The 19,343-nt window shown below is 41.9% G+C and overlaps 1 protein-coding gene across 1 annotated transcript in view; it reads left to right on the forward strand.

The window, feature by feature from the left end:
• Positions 1 to 13,292, forward strand: part of kiaa1549la (KIAA1549-like a) — a gene marked incomplete at its 3' end in the record, with an annotated part of 128,153 nt that extends 114,861 nt beyond the window's left edge. The window contains exons 17-23 of the mRNA XM_084555773.1: positions 1,467 to 1,599; positions 5,708 to 5,949; positions 6,228 to 6,393; positions 11,028 to 11,125; positions 12,786 to 12,931; positions 13,015 to 13,169; positions 13,263 to 13,292. Coding sequence (XP_084411899.1) covers positions 1,467 to 1,599; positions 5,708 to 5,949; positions 6,228 to 6,393; positions 11,028 to 11,125; positions 12,786 to 12,931; positions 13,015 to 13,169; positions 13,263 to 13,292 — 970 coding nt within the window. The remainder of the gene's footprint in view (positions 1 to 1,466; positions 1,600 to 5,707; positions 5,950 to 6,227; positions 6,394 to 11,027; positions 11,126 to 12,785; positions 12,932 to 13,014; positions 13,170 to 13,262) is intronic.
• Between the last annotated feature and the right edge of the window lie 6,051 nt (positions 13,293 to 19,343).

The following is a 19,343-nucleotide window of genomic DNA, read 5'->3' on the forward strand; positions in this document are numbered from 1 at the left end:
CAACACAGATGACTTGACAAGGGACAAAGGGAAAGGCAGGACACAGGTGAAACTACTGATGGAGGAACACACGAGGAGAAGCCAATCGAAAAATCAAAGAAAAGAAAAACAGGAAACATCAAAATCTCTACCATGACAGTAACAGTCCGGCATTAAATCTCATCTTCATGAAGGTTCTGGCATTCAGAATTCATTTGAAATAACCGAGAGAGAGACGTTGATTCAACTGTGTTTCCATTTTGGAGCCTGTTTGTAGTACTGTTGGATTACACCATCACATGTTCCTATTATTTTGACATCTTCGTCAGTGGGTTGGGCTAAACAACAGAAGCCCAATGATCATACAGTTGATTTTACCACCTGCTTTAACATCACCTGAACATTACATGAGGGGGTTTGTTAAAATGCATTTGTTTTAATCAGTGTACCTAATGAAGTGGCAAGTTTTTCATCACTGAACCATATTACATAATTCTTACATCTTGCATTAAATACCTTTATTAATGCATACAGTTGATGTTAAATATGGATATATATATAAGAATTACAAACTTACTGTTGGTCTATAGCCGTGCAGCATGGTTGCTAGGCAACACGTAAGGAGCGAGTACTGAGGGGTGAGCTCTGGTCAGCGCATTAATATTTTACAGTTCATACAGATAAGTGTCTGGTGTGCTCGTCTTTGTCACGTTCGGTCTGTTGACAGCTCATGTGTCCTTCTACATCTGTCAGCTTAAAAAAAAAAAAAAAAAAAACTTAATCCAGGACACCACATTATTTTGTAGCTCGCCTGAAGAAAGACGTCTGAGATTCAAAGTGAATAAACACCGCAGCAGTAAGCAGCCGCTGGGCTTTCATGTTAGAATCAGTCACAGAACATCATCCACCGTCGAATTTGCTTTAAATCACGGCCCATTTTAATCACTCTACACCGTTTATTTTAAGCATAGACTGTATATAAATATGGACAATGCGTCCCCATACTTCCTTGCATTGGCTAAACGCTTTGGCGCCATTGGGAGCCAGTGAAGGGAACCAAGGACTTGTTATTAAAAGACGAGATTTTAACAACTGCAGGCGTGACAGAGAGGCCTGGCTCTAGACGAGATAAAACATGGATGACCCTTACAAAATCTCTCCTTTTATCCACTTTGGATAAAAGCCTCAGCTGGAAAATAATTAATTAAGATTGGATGGCCTTAAATTCCTTAAATGTCAGTGAAAGTAATACTGAGGTCAAGATGTTTGGACCTAGTGGTGCCTGCGAGGATTCTCCCATTTGTCAAATCCTCTGTTAAAAACCAGAGTGTGATTTTGGACAGTGATTTTTAACTGGAGTACTGAATAAACTGACTTTGACAACTGTCCTGAATTGATCTGTTTCTCCAAACTACTGGATTGTTTCCTCCGTGAGTCATCAGCAGCAGCTAACGAAACTCAGTAACAGTCGAACATCTGTTCTCCAGGTACTCCCACCCACGAGAGCCCACCTACTGGAGCCGGCAGTCTCTGAGCAGCCCGAGCCCCGTGGAGACGGAGATGGACCTGCTGGTGCTCAGGGAGAGATCCAGGAGGGGCATCCGCAATAACGGCTATGACGTAAGTACCTGGACGAGGTTCTGAAACGCCAGTAAGTAAGGTAGCAGCAGAGTTATAGGCGGCCGTAGCTATGGTGACAGCCCAGACCCAGACATTGAGGAACAGTTAACTGTGGAGGTTCGGAGATTTGTGTGACTTGACTTCCGCAAAAGTTTCAGTTGCCATTGTTGAAAGTTGAAAGGAAGTAGAAACAAAAATTACACAAGTATAAATGGTTACGAACATAGGTTACGGCGTCTATGACTTTAAATGAGCCTTTAGGCACAACACGCCAGATGTACATTTTAAGTTAACCAAGATCTCAGACTTACCAAAGGTCTGAGAGTAAATGATGTGAAGGATTTACTTTAGCAGAGATTTCATAAAACACCCAGCACAAAGCTTTGAAGTCTAATTCAGCAGCTCTGGTTCAACCTCTGACCAGGTGAGTCATAACCAGAGTGACGGTGATAGTCGCGTCAAAGCGAAGCCAAGCCACTTTGTCAAACTAATAAAATAATCTTCTGAGAGCGTTTCTAACCTTAATCGCTCCTTCACTCTCACGCCGATGCTTTTTAGCTCCAACCGCGGGGGAGGATTAACAAAATAACCTCCCGACGAACTTATACATAAACCTGCACCGAGCAGAGGAAGAGAAATTAAGATGGAGAGGAAGGAAACGACGGAAAGATTAGAGAGTGAGCGATGGCTTCGTTTTAACAGCAGAAGGATGGAGATGAAAATGGAGACAGATAGATGGAGTGTGAGTGAAATCCCTCTGTGCTGCTCCACTGATGCTCCATAGTAACAGTGGCGACCGTGCTACCTAGCTGAATGTCAACGACTCTGAATATGATTACAGCCTATTCACGGATTCAGATGGGAGACTCGATAGCGCTTAATAGCCTCGGTTGCACCAAAGCGGTTTGAAACGGCGCGAGGAGCGCACAGAGCCGTCATCCACGCATCTTATCACCTTTGTTTTCACGCTTTAGTACTGCAGCCATAAGCGTCTTATTACATTACACCCTGTATTTATGAGGTCTGGAGCTCCAGGTGTTGTCGGGTCGCTTGTACGTCTTCATTTAAAAAAAAATGTCTGGTTAATAATTTTTTGGATTATCAACTTTTAATGGAATCGTAATAAGATCTTATTTTGTTATCTTGTTATAGTTCTGTAGAACAAATTAATTAAAATTTTAATTAAAAACTGACTCAGTGGAGGTTTTGTTTCAAGGATCTATCAGATGTTAATCAAATATCTTTGCAGAAATGTTGCATAACATGCTGCAGTTGGAATACAGTCGCTCTCGGTGTCTGAAAATATTTATCTACACCGATCAGCCACGACATTATGACCACTGACAGGAGAAGTAAATAACATCGACCATCTTGTGACAATTCAACGTTCTGCTGGGAAATGTTTTGACCTGGCATTCATTGGTGTGGATGTTACTTAGACATGTAGCACCCACCTAGACCAGACCAGGCACCCCCACCCCATAGCAATGACACTCCTTGATGGCAGCAGCCATCCCCAGCAGGATGCAGCCTGACACAGACACACACACAAAAACACTTTAGGAACAACTAAAAAAAAAACATGAAGAACAGCACAAGGTGTTGACCTGGCCTCTAAATTCACTAGATCCCAAACTGATCAAGTACTGTATCTGTGGGATGATTCACAGAGGCCCCTTCCCTCAAAGGCCCCCCCACTAACAACATTCTGTCGCCAGACACCTCAGGACACCCTCAGAAGGCCCATGTCCATTGGAAGATGAGTCACCACAAGGGAGACCTACACAATATTAGGAAGGTGGTCATAATGTTATGCTGCTAAAGCACTGAGTGTTGAGTTTCTTCATGTATTTCAAACAAAGTCTCATAATGTTGGAGCTGGAGCTAATAAATGTTGAACAACTTTTACTTTTACTGAAAAGACGTCTGAGTAGACGGAGCGTGGGAGGTAGAAGGACGGAGAATTTTCTGAGCTCGTCTGGCCCCTGAGAGACGAGGACGAGGAAATGTATTTCAGGACCAATCACGACCAAGCTATTGTAGTCTGGATCACTGCAGCATGTAGTTACATTTCTGGGCAGGTGCATGTAAGGCTAAGGACAAAGATCTGATGCGGAGGCAAAAATCTGGCTTTAGTCTGGGAGCTGGCAGCTCATTTACTCACTGCAAAGGGATGTTAATAACGGGCACAGACTGAAAGGTCTCTGTGTGCAGTTAGACAGACGTAGAGCCAATTGATTTAATGGAACATGTGGTGAAGCACAGAGCAAGTGAAAAATGTGAACAGACTAAAAGTATGCATAGCATCCATATGTCTGTGAAGGAGTATTTGTCACACAAACTTGAAAATAGAAGGTATTATTAGTCAAATTAAAGGTCGAAGCTGTTTTAGATTGACTTGTCAATCAGTTCAGTTCCTCTTTAAACCTATTATATATCAAACCCTCTACATATTAGATATACACTGAACAGGTGTACCGAATGCCAGGTCCAAAAGTTTCCCAGCAGAAAATTGAATTGTCACAAGATGGTCGATGTTATTCACTTCTCCTGTCAGTGGTCATAATGTTGTGGCTGATCAGTACATATGCTGTAGTTAGATGAATTATTATTACACAGAAAAACAGACACTCAGCTGGTTGTAATTCATGAATTATTTGTGTTGTGTGACTTCGTTGAAGTGAAATTTCCTCTCCTCAAATATGCATTAGCACCTCCTCTCCATCTGGGTCATTTAAAGGGTCAGCTCAGGTAATTACTAAAAAGTGACTTATTTTCTCAACAACCTCTTTCAGTCCATCCAACCGCTCAATCGATCTCTGGTAGCAAACAGAGTCCAGTGTGCTCAGCTGATTGTTGGCAAATTGCTGTTTTAGAGCTTTGTCAACTCGACCAAAACGTTTGAGTTACAGACTGAAAAACTAAAATGATAACGGAGAAAAAGGCACTAGAACGTATCATGCTGCCAATTACAGAGATGAGTTATGATTGAGAGAGCATTCACATCTCATGGAGACCTTTTACCTTCCTGAAAATGATTTAGATCTGCTGCAGAAGCATTAAAGTATAACAATGCAGAGTATTAATGGACTGTTGAGACGCTGAATTCCTTCCATTAAGTTAAACATCAAACAGTCAAGGAGATGCACAACACCTGAGCCTTGGCACCTACCCAAGATAATGGAGTGCATCATTTGCATGCACATTTATATCAGCTGATTATTTTGAAGATGTTTAGTTTAAAAGGAACACGACGAACTTCATTCATTCATTCATTTTCTGTAACTACTTGTCCTCTGGAGGGTTGCGGTGGGGCTGGAGCCTATCCCAGCTGTCATTGGGTGAGAGTCGGGGTCCTCCCTGGACAGGTCTCCAGTCTATCACAGGGCTAACACAGAGAGGCAGACAACCATTCACAGCCGGAGTAGCCAGAGACATTATGACCACTGGGCATACTAGAAGTTAAAAGTTGTTTTCACCTTCTCAGCCACTGTTGAGGCACGTGTTTAATACGCTTACAGCATCCCATATCCATGTTGCACAACAAAAAATAGAGAGCGATGTTTACATGTGCAACACACGCGAGTATACTCCAGACTTTGATGTGTTGTATTCCACCTGTGTTTCCCTTGCTTTGACAACTTTGTGCAGTGAAAAAAAGATGCACTGACTTCACTGGATGCATGAAAACTATTTAAGGCATTCATGACATATCTAGTATATGCGGTGGATAAGTCGTAACAACGCCACTCGGCAAGTAAATTATTATAACCTGCTTGTTTACCGTATATTTTCTTATGGAAATCCTGGAGAAAAGTCTGAAAAGAAGACAAACATTTAAAAAAGTTGGTAAGAAAATAGGAATATCTTGGCTTATATAACTGATACTGTTGAAATAAACTTAACTTGTGAATAAAGTTATGTTGCAGGAGAAGATGCTCTATAGTGAGTAAAGGACAGATCATTCTTGCTAAACTCATCTGCTGCATGTCCCTTCTAGTTTCGAAATAAAGAAACTAGAAGTTAAAGCAAAGTCCTCATTCTTATTGATAAATCCGATGCATCGTCGTCTGAGTGTGTTGCTCTACCTCCCTCCCTCCCTCCGCAGGGTGAACCAGAACCATTTGAGGAGACCAACGTGGACCGTCTGATGAGCTCTCTGGGCTACGGAGGTGGATCCACTGGAACCGGGAACGGCAGCCTTGGGGTGAAAGCTCACCGCGGCTCCGACTCCTCCACACTCAGCTCCCAGCCTTCCATTGACGAGGTCCGCACGACGATGCACATGTTGCTAGGCAACGCCTTCAGCCTGGCGCCTCCGGACCACGACCCCCCTTCGCCTCCAACCAAGTAAATTTCTATTTTTTCGTGCGATAATTTATTTCTTGGAACATCTGCATAATTTACTGTTATTGTGTAAGGAGGGAAAAAGCGAGAGGGTCACCTGAACTCTGCGCACATCCCACTGCCAAGCTGTTTCTCAAAAAATAAAAAATAAATAAAAACAGAGTAGGTTTTATCTAAACACGTCAATTATGCACAGTGTTCTGAAGGAAGACTGCAGAAACTAAAGAGAGAGTAGGTGTGCACTGCAGCAGTCGACTGAACTTTTTCTCTCTCGCTAACAGCCGCCACCATCACCATCACCACCCACACAGCGCCTACAACCCGTCCCATACCAGCCACTACAGCGACGGGGTGACCAGCGCCCCGGGGACCATGAACCACCCCTGTGGAGGCCGACAGAGGAGCGCAGGCTACGAGGACATGCACCAGTGTAGCCTGCCCAAACCGGTAAGGAAGGCTGTTTTTAATTCAATTCAGTTTGAATTCAATATATTACCTTTGATTACAATACAGATTATCTCAAAACATTTTACAAAGGGAGATGGAGAGAGGGCTAATAACATACTAAACAATAGAAACACACAATGCATGAAGTAAGAGACAAGAAGTTAGAGGATAGGTGCTCTGTGTGAGAGAGAAGAAGTTAGAGGATAGGTGCTCTGTGTGAGAGAGAAGAAGTTAGAGGATAGGTGCTCTGTGCGAGAGAGAAGAACTTAGAGGATAGGTGCTCTGTGTGAGAGAGAAAAAGTTAGAAGATAGGTCCTCTGTGCGAGATAGTAGAAATTAGAGGATAGGTGCTCTGTGCGAGAGAGAAGAACTTAGAGGATAGGTGCTCTGTGCAAGAGAGAAGAACTTAGAGGATAGGTGCTCTGTGTGAGAGAGAAGAAGTTAGAGGATAGGTGCTCTGTGTGAGAGAGAAGAAGTTAGAGGATAGGTGCTCTGTGCATCACACCCCAGCAGCCTAGGCCTTTATCAGCATAACTAAGGGATGGTTCAGTCCAGCCCTAACTATAAGCTTTACCAAAAAATAAAAATAAAATAAAAATGAAATAAAAATAGTTATGAATGCACAAATAGCATATATAAAAGACGTATCAAAGTATACAATATACTAGGATACATATATATAAATGCAATGGATAGGAAGATATGTGGCTATATAAAATGTATATGAATTCAATTCAATTCAAATGAATTGAATTCATATACATATAAGTGCAAAAATTACATAGAAGATTTTTTCAATGAAAATAACTGCTACTCCTAATTTGTCCACGTTTTTAGTCAAAGTATTGGACAGAGCACAACGCTGAGACCCAGGACTAAACAGCAGACAGCAATGCACTTATTTTTCTTAAGGATAGTTTATTATATATAGATAGTTTGTTGTAGTTCTTCTTCGCATTAAAACAAATCTGGAGTTGTCATTATTTATAGGTTATTATGCTGTTATGTTACTGGACCGGCCCACCTCAGATCAAATTGGGCTGTATGTGTCTGCTCCTATATGTATGAAACTATACAAGATATATAAATACTGTATAACGTATGAGAGATATATAAGATATGTAATTGTAAGATAGATAGTAGCAGCAAGTAGAAGCAGAGAAATCCAGTTGTGTCCTAGTTCTGTATGTTTAACTCAAGGACAAAGTCAAGATTTTCCTCACATTTCACTACAACATGGTCCATAAACAACACAGAGAGTGCGCAACATACAGTTTGTTAGTTGCTGGAGGCGTGCACACACTGACCTCTCCAAAAATCACACAACACCTTTCACGCATGTTGAGTTTAAAAACAGGAGCTAAGATTCCGGCTGTATGTGCGAGTCTCTCCTCTGAGTTTATTAAATAGCTGCAGGGTCAGGGTCCGTACGAGCGTCTCTCCTGTACGCAGGTGGCACAAACAGCAGCACCTCTATTCATTTTTGATGTTGTCGACGCGGAGACGGGATCGGTCAGGATCCGACGGCAAATCCCAATCTTTTTACCAGCTCAGACGGCCCAGCTGTCACACGCGCTGTCACAGTTTATCGGTCCCTCAGGTCGAGTCCTGAGCTCCATCACAGCTGTCAGGACGAGTTCATGTTACTGTTGGACTGAGTTCTGATCTGTTTACTCTGGAAAGTCTGAAACGTTATTCTTTTATGTCAAGTTTAATGTCTGCTTGAATCCAGACTCATGCTATTTGCAGTAATCATGTTTTAGCATGACTGTTCTCATGGATGTTTGCCAACCTCTGTAATTAGTAGAGTAACATCCAAAATGTGGTTGCCTAGCAACAGTGCAAACAGATGTTATTGTGGTGTACTTAGATGAATTATGATTACAGAGAAAACAGACGTTTATGTGGTTTTAATTAATGAGTTATTTACTCAATGGGGGCGACACTTCCTCCTCTCAGACATGCATTAGCAGCAGTGTTAATTTGCACAGACATTTTTGAAATGTGTATTAGTCTTAAGTCACACTTGAGTCATTTTTATCATTCATAGTTCAAGTCGACATTTTATCAACTTTTAATTATTACATTTTGTCAAACTGCAAATAACATTAATTTTATGAGATAACTGCTAGTGCGTTTGAGAGGCCAGTACTCATAACTATTGTTAAGGTAATTCAAGTACAAACATAATGAGGTAAAAGCATAGACTGTATATAAATATGCACTACGCGCCCCCCACTTCTTCGCATTGGCCAAACTGATGCTATTTTCCTGGGGATACGGGCGGCGCCATCTTGCAACTTTGGAGCCAGAGTCTGATCAGTACGATCCGAGAGTGGAGCCACGCGAAGCGGCGATATCGATGCCCTGCCCCACATTTCCTCCAGACTCACTCGCGTTTTTGTTTGATTACTACTACGCTCTGCTCTACCTCCACCAGCTACGAGGAAATGTTGGATTATACACTATGCTTAATTTTTTTTTTAAAAATCACAACTCTCACACTCCCACGGTACCTCTTTACGGAGCAGTTGGCATGGTAACTGTTATTCGCCATTATGTCACATCCTGTTTCTATAGCGTCAAATAACTAACTAAAACGAAACTTATCCAAAAAAATTGACTCTTGAGCATGCATCAACATTACATTAACTACCTAAAATGACAGAAACAATCCTTCAGAAAAAATTATTTGACGTGTATTTTGGTGTTTTAGTTCGGCCCAAGTCCCACCCACTAACATGGAAGAGGTGGAGCTTATGACCTATACTACAGCCAGTCACCAGGGGGAGCTCTCCTTGCTTTGGCTTCACTTTTGAGGAGCTGTTCCTCTGTCCATCGAGTCTATGGGTAAAACCATTAAGCACATTTTGCTTCAAGCAAAATAACATTTAAAACCTTAAACAATAAATTACAGACTTGCAACTTGAATGGTTTACTGTATTACTTTGTGTTTGGGCTTAGACACAAGAAGGATTCATTCCAGGAACTACATTTACGGATGGTTTTAGTTTGTTAAATCTGTTATACACTCTACTGTAAACTGTTTAAATAAGTAAAAAGTCAGAAGCCAATAAGTTCATGCGGCCCAGAACAAGCATCTTGTAAAGTATTTAGATGAGACTTCTTTAACTTCATAGTGTGCTTACTGACCGTGATGGAGGCTGCATAAAAATCAGAGTGATGCGTCTTCAAATGTCGTATTCTTCCTCCTAGTCTGTAGCCACAGGGCTTAACCTAAGCAAACGGCCCCTATCTGATCCGATGACAGGGACGCACATTTGAAAAAGAAATCATGTATTTTGAAATGTTTGATATTCATATAACATCTTTTCATATGAAATAACATTCTCGTCGCGTCTTGTTTCAAGGCACACATTTAAATAATAGTTTTCATCATCAGATATTAGTTTTAGCTCATCAATGTCTCATCTTGGTCACAGAAAAAAATGTTGTGAGCTGTGACACTCAACCAAAACGTTAAAGTTACAGATTGGAAAACTGAAAGATCAAAACAAGTAAAGTCTGCACATCGGCACAGAAAAGACACAAAATCACATCATACAGAGAATTACGATGAATGACTGAGTGTATTTAGCCCTCATGGAGACCTTTCTTATTCCTCATGGTCATTTATTTCACTCCTTATACGTTAAAAAATACAGTTGGACTCATGAGCATCAGGCTGTCGGGTTTTGGGAAGGAACTTATTAAATTATTTAATGTGATCTGATTATTCCTTGTGTTGTTTCCTGTTCTGTAGCGAAGCCAAGACCCTGGTGGACCTCCGTAGAATCTTATTTTGCAAAGACACGATAGTTAACAACCCGTTTGACTAATTGAAATGATCCCATCTGAACTGTGCCCTGAACTACACACAGGATTTACCCTTTTTACATTTAAGAAGGATTCAAGAAAGCTGCAGTTTGTTGTAAAAACTAAACTCTTGAAGCATAAGTCTGTAAATATAGAGTTATGTGAAAGTTGCAGAAAAAGCAACTTGAAGTTATGTTAAAAAAAACTATTAATCAAAAGTTCAAAATGTTAAATTATTAATCATTTGCTGGTCATGTCTAACGCAGGCTCATTTTAAAGTTGACTCGTGAATAAATAAAGCGTCTGGAGCTCGTCACAGTCATGCATGTGTAGTTTCCATGTTAATATTTGCTCACACGGAGGAGTCGTTCCTGCAGGGACGGTTGTGAAAGTTGTGTTTGCTGCAAGTTCAGAACACGACTAAACTGTGAGTGCATCAGATGTTTACGCTCACACACACAGAGAGAGAGAGAGAGAGAGAGAGAGAGAGAGATGGTGTCTGGGCTCCGGGTGTTTGGACACTGTGGAAAGCTGCTGTTGCTGCTGTCAGGGTGAACGCTGCCAACAGCTCATCAGCAAGGGAGAAGCTTTAGAGAGATTAAAGAGACGGAGGACTGAACACCCAGCCACTAATAAAGTTGTCACATGCAGCTTGAACTCGTGTGATCCTCTTGTTGTCCTCCTCCTCTGATTGATCGCACCTCCTTCGGTTAGTCTGGATCTGAATTTTATCTGCCGGGTTGAGGTTGTATTTTATAGACTGTGTTCAAACTGAGTCCAGAGATCGATTCCTAAAATATCTTTCCTGCCTTCTGCAGGGCTTCCGGTTCACCCAGCTTCCTGACATGGGCATCGGATCCCCCCCTCCACTGATCCCCTCGAGACCAGGACCACCGCCCGGGACCTCAATACGACGGTACCACACACACACATATATATATTTAACAATACACACACAAAGAGACAGTTTTAAAAGTCTCAATTAGGAAAAACAAAACAAAGAACACTGATATTTTTAGATGCAAATGATTCACATGTGACACATAAATGTAGTCAGAGATCAAACTAAAAGGAAATGTCCACATACTGTTTGACCTTTAATACTTCAAGATAACTCTGCAACCAAGCAATGCGCAGCTCTGGGGCTCATCTCTGAATCATCAGACACAAAGTGTACAGTAGAATATAGAAGGAAAGCAGCATCAGAATATTAATCTAAACCATTTGAAGTGACTCCTGAGACGCTCACGTCTCTCTCTCTCTGGGGCCCATGCGTTAGCCTGCATCATTTGAAGCGAGCCTCCTCTTCATTTGAATGCTGTTGCTGTGTGCACTGTGTTGCTGGGCACTTTAGCACTGCAGAGAGAGAGAGAGAGAGAGAGAGAGGGAGAGAGAGGGAGAGAGGGAGAGAGAGGGAGCTGGGTGAGTTTGCATGGAGGGACATGTTTGCCATCTAGTGCACAAACAGAGGAACTAACCCTGCTTCCAGCTGTGAGATGCTGCAGAATAAGAACAAAGAACATATGATTTGTTTAGAAAGATTTGATATTTGTAGCTTCTGTTAGATATAATTTATGATTTTCTGTGTTTGACCGCAGCAGCTTTGTTAGTTATAATTCTCTAACAGCAGCTATTTTAATTTAGACCCAGTGTCATGGGGTATGTCACTGTTATTCTGGCTTATGTGAACCAGAACCTGTAATGTGTTAATAGTTAATCAGTCAGCTCGTCACACGTCAGCTCCTCTACAGCCTCAGAGAGGAAGAGTGCAGCATGTTAGTTCCTCTTTAGTATGCACCGTGAGGCTGTAGCGTGCACGCTGCATTACGGTCCTGAGATGTGGCAGCGACTTCGTTTCTCCTTCGGTCCTTTGCTGCAGCGTTAACATCCGCGGTGCAAAGGATCCGTGGAAACTAAACGAATAGAAACCTGCAGCACAGATCTAAACACCAACTGTGATGGACACACATGCAAAAAGAGGAAATAAAAAAACACACATGCAGAGATGCACAATATTTATACATACATTTTCACACATCTGTATTTGCACATTTATTGCATATCTAGTAATAAAGTATATTGTGTATTTTTTATGTGTATATGCACATTTTTATATTTTATATATATATATTTTGTGTATTTTATATACACTTTTGTATACTTTTATGAATTATGTTAAAGAAGTTTTGTATATACTGTTATATATTATTTTTGCATATTTTTATATATATTTTTATTTATATTTTGTGTATTTATATATATTCTTTTTAGATATTTTTATGAATTATTTGGGGGGGAATTAATAATTTTTTTAGATATTTTTATATGATTTTTTGCATATTTTTTAATTTTATATATATACATATACATATATTTGTATATTTTTTATATATTCTTTAAAAAATTATATATATATATATTTTAATATATACTTTTGTATATTTTATGCATGCCTTTCTTATTTTACCATCAATAAAGTATCTATCTATCTATTGAATAACTTCTGTACACAGGATCATTGTTGGTGCAGTTTTTTGCAGCTCATTATTTCACTCCATGTCCTTCCTCTGATCCAGTTCCACCCCTGATGTTAGTCTGAAGCCTCGCGTGTCGGAGGCCTCAGACCTGCAGGCCCAGCAGCACAACGGCGCCCCCTACATGCCGCTCTCCAGGACGCCCTTCCCCGCCGTCACCGTCGACCAGTCCATCACCACCTACTCAGGTAAAAACGTCGTGTTGGGACGTTGGAACGAGGACACAATTGTCCCCTTTGAGTTTAATAATCAAATCCTCACCCCTCGGCAGGAAACCCAATAACAGCGGTCTACGCCATATCGGCCAACCGCCCGGGTTACTCAGACTACTTCGTCATGTCGCCGCCGTCTTCGTACCGGAGCCCGTCCTGGATGTCCTACCCACCTGAACCAGAGGACCTGCCCCGGCAGTGGAACGACACTCCTGTGAGAAACACACACACACAGACACACACACATCTCCTCTGTCGTGTAGATAAACAAGAGGATGTGAAACAGTTCTTGTGCTTCTCTCTGAAGAACTCACGCCACCTTGAGACCATCTGCTGAAGTCGCCCGTCGGTGACACTGAGAGGAAACACCCAGTATCTTGGTGAGTCAGATTCTCTCAGCTCTGCTACATATATACATGTATATATTTATATGTTGGTTTAAAGATTGCAGTGTGGTCTTAAGAGTAAAAGCTGGATACTTACAGTGAAATCGTGATTATTTGGCTGATACGTAAAAGGTGATAATTGTCTGAATGATATTGGACTTAATTAGTGTCATCTAAACTGTATTCCCCTGGATTCTGTCCTTAGGTTGTTTCCAGAACAGATTTCAAACTCATTGGGTTTTATAGCAAATATAAAAGTGTCTCCAGGTATATACAACATGCACATTTGACAGGTCATGGTTTTGTTTCCTGTTCTGTTTTAAAAGTAAAACTTTCCTCAGTCTGAGTCTGTAGAGAAGCAAAGATCCTGGTGGACCTCCATAGAACATTATTTGGCAAAAACATACTGTGTGTACGATAGTTGATAGGCTGCTTGACTGGTTTAAATGATCCCATCTGAACTGTGTCGTGAGTTACTTTTTGTTTTATGTTTTTTTTTCCTTTTTTCAAAGATTTTCTTGAAGTTTCTAAAAAGATTAAAAAGGCTAAACACCAAAAGTTGCATAACTCAAAAAGAGCAATGTGCAGCAAATGAAGACAGACATAGTAGTTTTATTCCCTTTTTAACAGTTTCTCCATGATAAAATGTGCCATAGTAATGACACATATTGGTGCAAAATTATCCTTTAAATTGACAAACATATGTCATTTATGTTTCCCAGCAGAACATTAAGTTGTCACAAGATGGTCAATAATGGTAATTTCTTGTTCGGTATAAAAGCTTGGGAAACTTTTGGACCTGGCATTCATTGGTGTGGATGTTACTTAGACATGTAGCACCCACCTAGACCAGACCAGGCACCCCCACCCCATAGCAATGACACTCCTTGATGGCAGCAGCCATCCCCAGCAGGATGCAGCCTGACACAGACACACACACAAAAACACTTTAGGAACAACTAAAAAAAAAAAACATGAAGAACAGCACAAGGTGTTGACCTGGCCTCCAAATTCACTAGATCCCAAACTGATCAAGTATCTGTGGGATGATCCACAGAGGCCCCTCCCCTCAAAGGCCCCCCACTAACAACATCCTGTTGCCAGACACCACAGGACACCCTCAGAAGGCCCACAACTCTTTTGGAGGCACAGTGTAGTCATAATGTTATGCCTGATCGGTGTATGTTCAGTAGTAGCTGGTATTTCATGTGTGGCTACTGTTTTTTTTTTTTTTCCTGCAGGTGTATTATTGGATGGGCAGAAAACTCTTCATCCCCCCTCCCTCAGCTCCTCAGCTCCTCATCTCCAGCCTGACCTTCCTCCTCTACGATTCTTTCATCAGCGGCGACCCGTCCTCCTCTTCATCTCTTCTCTCCACTGCCTGGTCTCCATCTTTTCCGTATCCTCTCGCAGCTCAAAGCGTTTCCCGCTCTTACCAACAACACACCCAGACATAATCCCCTCTCCCTCTCTCTCTCTTTCTCTGTCTCTCTCTCTCTCTCTTTCTGTACTCTGAGCCCCGGGCCTCATCGGCCCACGCCGGCGGTCACCGTCTCTATGTGGACTGCCTCTCTAAGGTGACCCCTCCACTGTACAGCCAGACACTGCGGGACTGAACTGAGCTGCGTGACTCTGCCCCCAGCAACCATCGTACAGTAACTGCCATCCGTCCAGCACAACGATGGCTGACGCCGTTACCGGGGCAGTAGCGCCCCCCAGCCCGTGGCAAGTCAGTCGTCTAATCCTCCTCTGAACTGGTCTGGACTGGACCGGACCATCCTGGACTAAGGGTCCACCATGAAGCCAGGAAACTTGGACTGACTTAAAACTGTGCTTTTCTTTCTTTCTTTTATCTTTTTTTTTTTTTTTTTTTGATGAATCCAAATTCCTATGTAAACCTTCTGGTTAATATGTGTATTTTAAACTTAAGTGAAGAAAAAAAACAAACTCTAAGGGAAACAAAACAAACAAACAAAAAAAAACTCGTCTTGAGCTGTCTCAATTTTAGTTTTTGGATATTTGTGTGCTTTTGTCTTTTACTTTTACCGCATTGATTATTATCAATGGATTATTGTACAATACAAAAAAAAAAAGAAAAGTAAAGAAGAAGAAGACGTAGTGAGCGCTCCTCCTTCACTCACCTTATTTCAAGGCAAAAAAATATATATATCTTCGAAGCAGAGGAGTCGGCGGCTTAGTTGTCTGTGGTTATGATGGCATCTCTGTACTTTTTAAAAAAAAAAGAGTTTAACCTTTTTCCTTCATCAGCAACGAAAACGAGAATTAGTCACTCTGTTCTGTCGATCATCTGGTTATGAAGTTTTTATGTCTGCTAACCATTAATTAGGAAGACCTGGAGCAAACACGGCGTCTGGAAATCCTGGACGTCAACAGACGAAACACGACCAGCTGCACCGTCAGGGATTTCAGCTCTGGTTTGACTCAGGTCTCTTTACAATTATGTGAACACACCAGTATTCTTAGAAGAAAAAAAAACAAAAAAACGTTCTTTTACTTGAAAGGTGTCTACTGTATTCTACTGTATAAGGAACTTTTGACTTTTGGTTATTTAGTTCTCGATGACGAAGGGGTTAATATTTGGTCACCGGACTATGGTGTAGTACTGTTCAAGAGACTCGCCGGGCTCAGACGAGCCACATATGTAACGATTAAACGTATTACTGTATATAGCAGATGATTTAATGGAGAGATTTATGCAAGTAAGTAGTGGGAGGGGAACTTTGCTCGACATTTTTCTGATGCCATTTTCCTTCTTTTTTTTTAGTTCCCCCCCCTCCCCTGGAAGGATGCACTCATTCCTCATCATCACCTCGTCCCATAACCCAATAAATCATTTCATTACAAAAGAAGCAGACGGAGAGAGAGGGAGAGATTTAGATTGGACGTGAAGCAGCGAGCAGACGTAACCCTGCATTTTACGGTATTCTTTATGTTTGAACAAATCTAATAGCCATAATAGGAGATAATGCAGTCTTAAAGGGTGGAGGGGGGGGGGAAGATGTCGCGGCCTATAAATATATTCACCCTCATTTTTACTGAGGAGAACTGGAATTTAAGTGAGCACACTGTATGTAAGCCTCCTCATCATTTAGATGGTACTAAAGGAGATTATAGCCATATATTAACTTCACCAAGTGGACATAAAACAGCTACGATATACATATATATATACAGTGTTGTGTTAAATGATACCAAATGAGAGTATATATGGGGGAGGCTAAGAACAGAGAGAGATAGTAGGATAGAAAATGTAAAGATAGGATTGTAAAATGAGCACTTTTGTAAAAAAAAAAAAGTTTGGCAGAAACGGAAATAGAATCAATGCAAAAAACGCCGCTGTATATGTCAATGCACAATTGGAGATAAAAAAAAAGAAGCTTTTAAATAGTTTTAGTTGATGTTTTCGTACTCAGCGACAGAACCGTAGCTAGAGAACTACTTTACATTTTGCAGCAAGAGACAAAGGATGTGTTTACATGGACGTGGAAGGTTTTTGGAGTATCCGGTGCATGTAAATGTCGTGTCTGGATTTCAGACACCTGGACGAGCCCCTATCCTTGTTTTGAGAAGTCTAATATCGGCAGCTGGAGTAGTCTGAAAGAAGCAAGAATGCTGTTGCTTGTACTCGTCTTATCTCAGTCTCCGTATCTTCTGCCAAGTGATGTGACTGAAAGTGTAATGAAACCTCTGGAGAGATGGAGAAACTTAAGTTTGTGCAAAAGATGCTGGGCCACATTACAGGTATCTAAGCTGCTTAGCACTTACACTGATCAGCCACAACATTAAAACCACTGACAGCAGAAGTTAATAACATCCGCCATCTTGTGACAGTTCATTGTTCTGCTGGGAAACTTCTGGACCTGGCATTCACTGGTGTGGATGTTACTTAGGCATGTAGCACCCACCTAGACCAGACCAGGCACCCCCACCCCATAGCAATGACACTCCTTGATGGCAGCAGCCATCCCCAGCAGGATGCAGCCTGACACAGACACACACACAAAAACACTTTAGGAACAACTAAAAAAAACATGAAGAACAGCACAAGGTGTTGACCTGGCCTCCAAATTCACTAGATCCCAAACTGATCAAGTATCTGTGGGATGATCCACAGAGGACCCTCCCCTCAAAGGCCCCCCCACTAACAACATTCTGTTACCAGACACCACAGGACACCCTCAGAAGGCCCATGTCCATTCTCTGATGAGTCACAACTCTTTTGGAGGCACAAGGGAGACCTACACAATATTAGGAAGGTGGTCATAATGTTATGCCTGATTGGTGGGTACCCTGCAGGTTTGTGCTGTAAATCACCTGCACTAACAGTAACTCCCATTCATCATGCATACAGGGATATAAATAATCTGAACGGAAACTGGATAAAACTCACAACCAGGATACCAGTGTACATGTAAACACAATCACAGTGATGTCTTACAGCTTTTTTGGAGGACTTTTCTTCTCCTGACCTCAGAAGTCCTAGCTACGGCTCTGTCTCCACATTTATAGCTTAAAACGCAAATTCCGAAAAGGAACATTTAATATTCACCGTCTGCTAAATAAAGCCCATGAGTGCGAGAAGTAGCAGAGACCGGTGTTGTCTTCTTCCATTTCAGGCATTTATTTAAGATTCCTCCGCGTCTCCAAGGAAGGAATCTGGGCCTGTGCATGATAAGTATTAGATGTGAATATTTAGGGAAGGTATGAGATGTCAGACCTGGAGCATTACGAGCACCTGCTCTGTGTTTCTGGTGCTTTAAATCCTCACCATCATTTCCATCCTATTTCAAATCATCCTCACTGTACAGAACCCACGTGTGGTTGTTCATTCGCTCATCGTTTGGTTTGACTCCACGTTAAAGGAGAGGGGCGGGCGGGCGGGCTTCGGTTTTTAAAGTGTGAAGACGGGGACTAAACGCTATGCTATGAGTCGATGTGCAATGTTTGTGCTTTACACGGGTAGCGGCGAGATGCTTTTATTGACGACGGACTCCGGGAATCGTTTCTTTTCTGCCGTTCGAGCCACGTTGTGGCGCTGTGACGTCACGGCGGCGCTGATGATGTCACGCTGTCGTCACTGGGGTGTGTCGATTGAGGTCGCGGTGACGACAACCATGAATGCTGTTGGATGTAGTTATGCAGAAAACTTTTTGGTGAATTTAAACAATAAATACGAATTACAATTCTCGGCTCTGGCGTTTTGTTGTTTAATCACGTGATCCATGTTGTTGATTAGTGAACTGTTGTACTAATGGATGCTAACAAACACCACGCCCTGATTGATGCAAATAAGTTTATTGCTAGAAGGGACGTGAGGGAAATGGATGGAGGGGTGACTGGATGGGTGAGAAAGGTCAAAGGGCATGGATGAGAAGGATCAAAAAGGATGGATGAGAATGTCTGAGGCGGATGGATGAGAAGGGTCAAAAAGGATGGATGAGAAGAGTCGAGGGGGATGGATGAGAAGGGTCAAAAAGGATGGATGAGAAGAGTCGAGGGGGATGGATGAGAAGGATCAAAAAGGATGGATGAGAAGAGTCAGAAAGGATGGATGAGAAAAGTCAAAAAGGATGGATGAGAAGGGTCGAGGGGGATGGATGAGAAAGGTCAAGGGGGATGGATAGAAGAGTTGAAGGGAATGAGAAAGGTCGAAGGGAAGGGGGATGGATGAGAAGAGTCAAAAAGGATGGATGAGAAGGGTCGAGGGGGATGGATGAGAATAGTTGAAGAGGACGGATGAGAAGAGTCAAGGGGGATGGATGAGAAGAGTCAAAAAGGATGGATGAGAAAGGTCAAGGGGGATGGATAGCAGATTTGAAGGGAATGAAAAAGGTCGAAGGGAAGGGGGATGGATGAGAAGAGTCAAGGGGGATGGATGAGGAGGGTTGAAGGGGATGGAGTTAAAGTCATGAAGGGGAAACGTGTAGATGGATGATGTTAGAGGAACCCAGGGAGTGAGACTTAGGGTTGGGAACATCTTG

Source organism: Chelon labrosus, assembly GCF_963514085.1.
Source record: "Chelon labrosus genome assembly, chromosome: 11".
Lineage (NCBI taxonomy): Eukaryota > Metazoa > Chordata > Actinopteri > Mugiliformes > Mugilidae > Chelon > Chelon labrosus.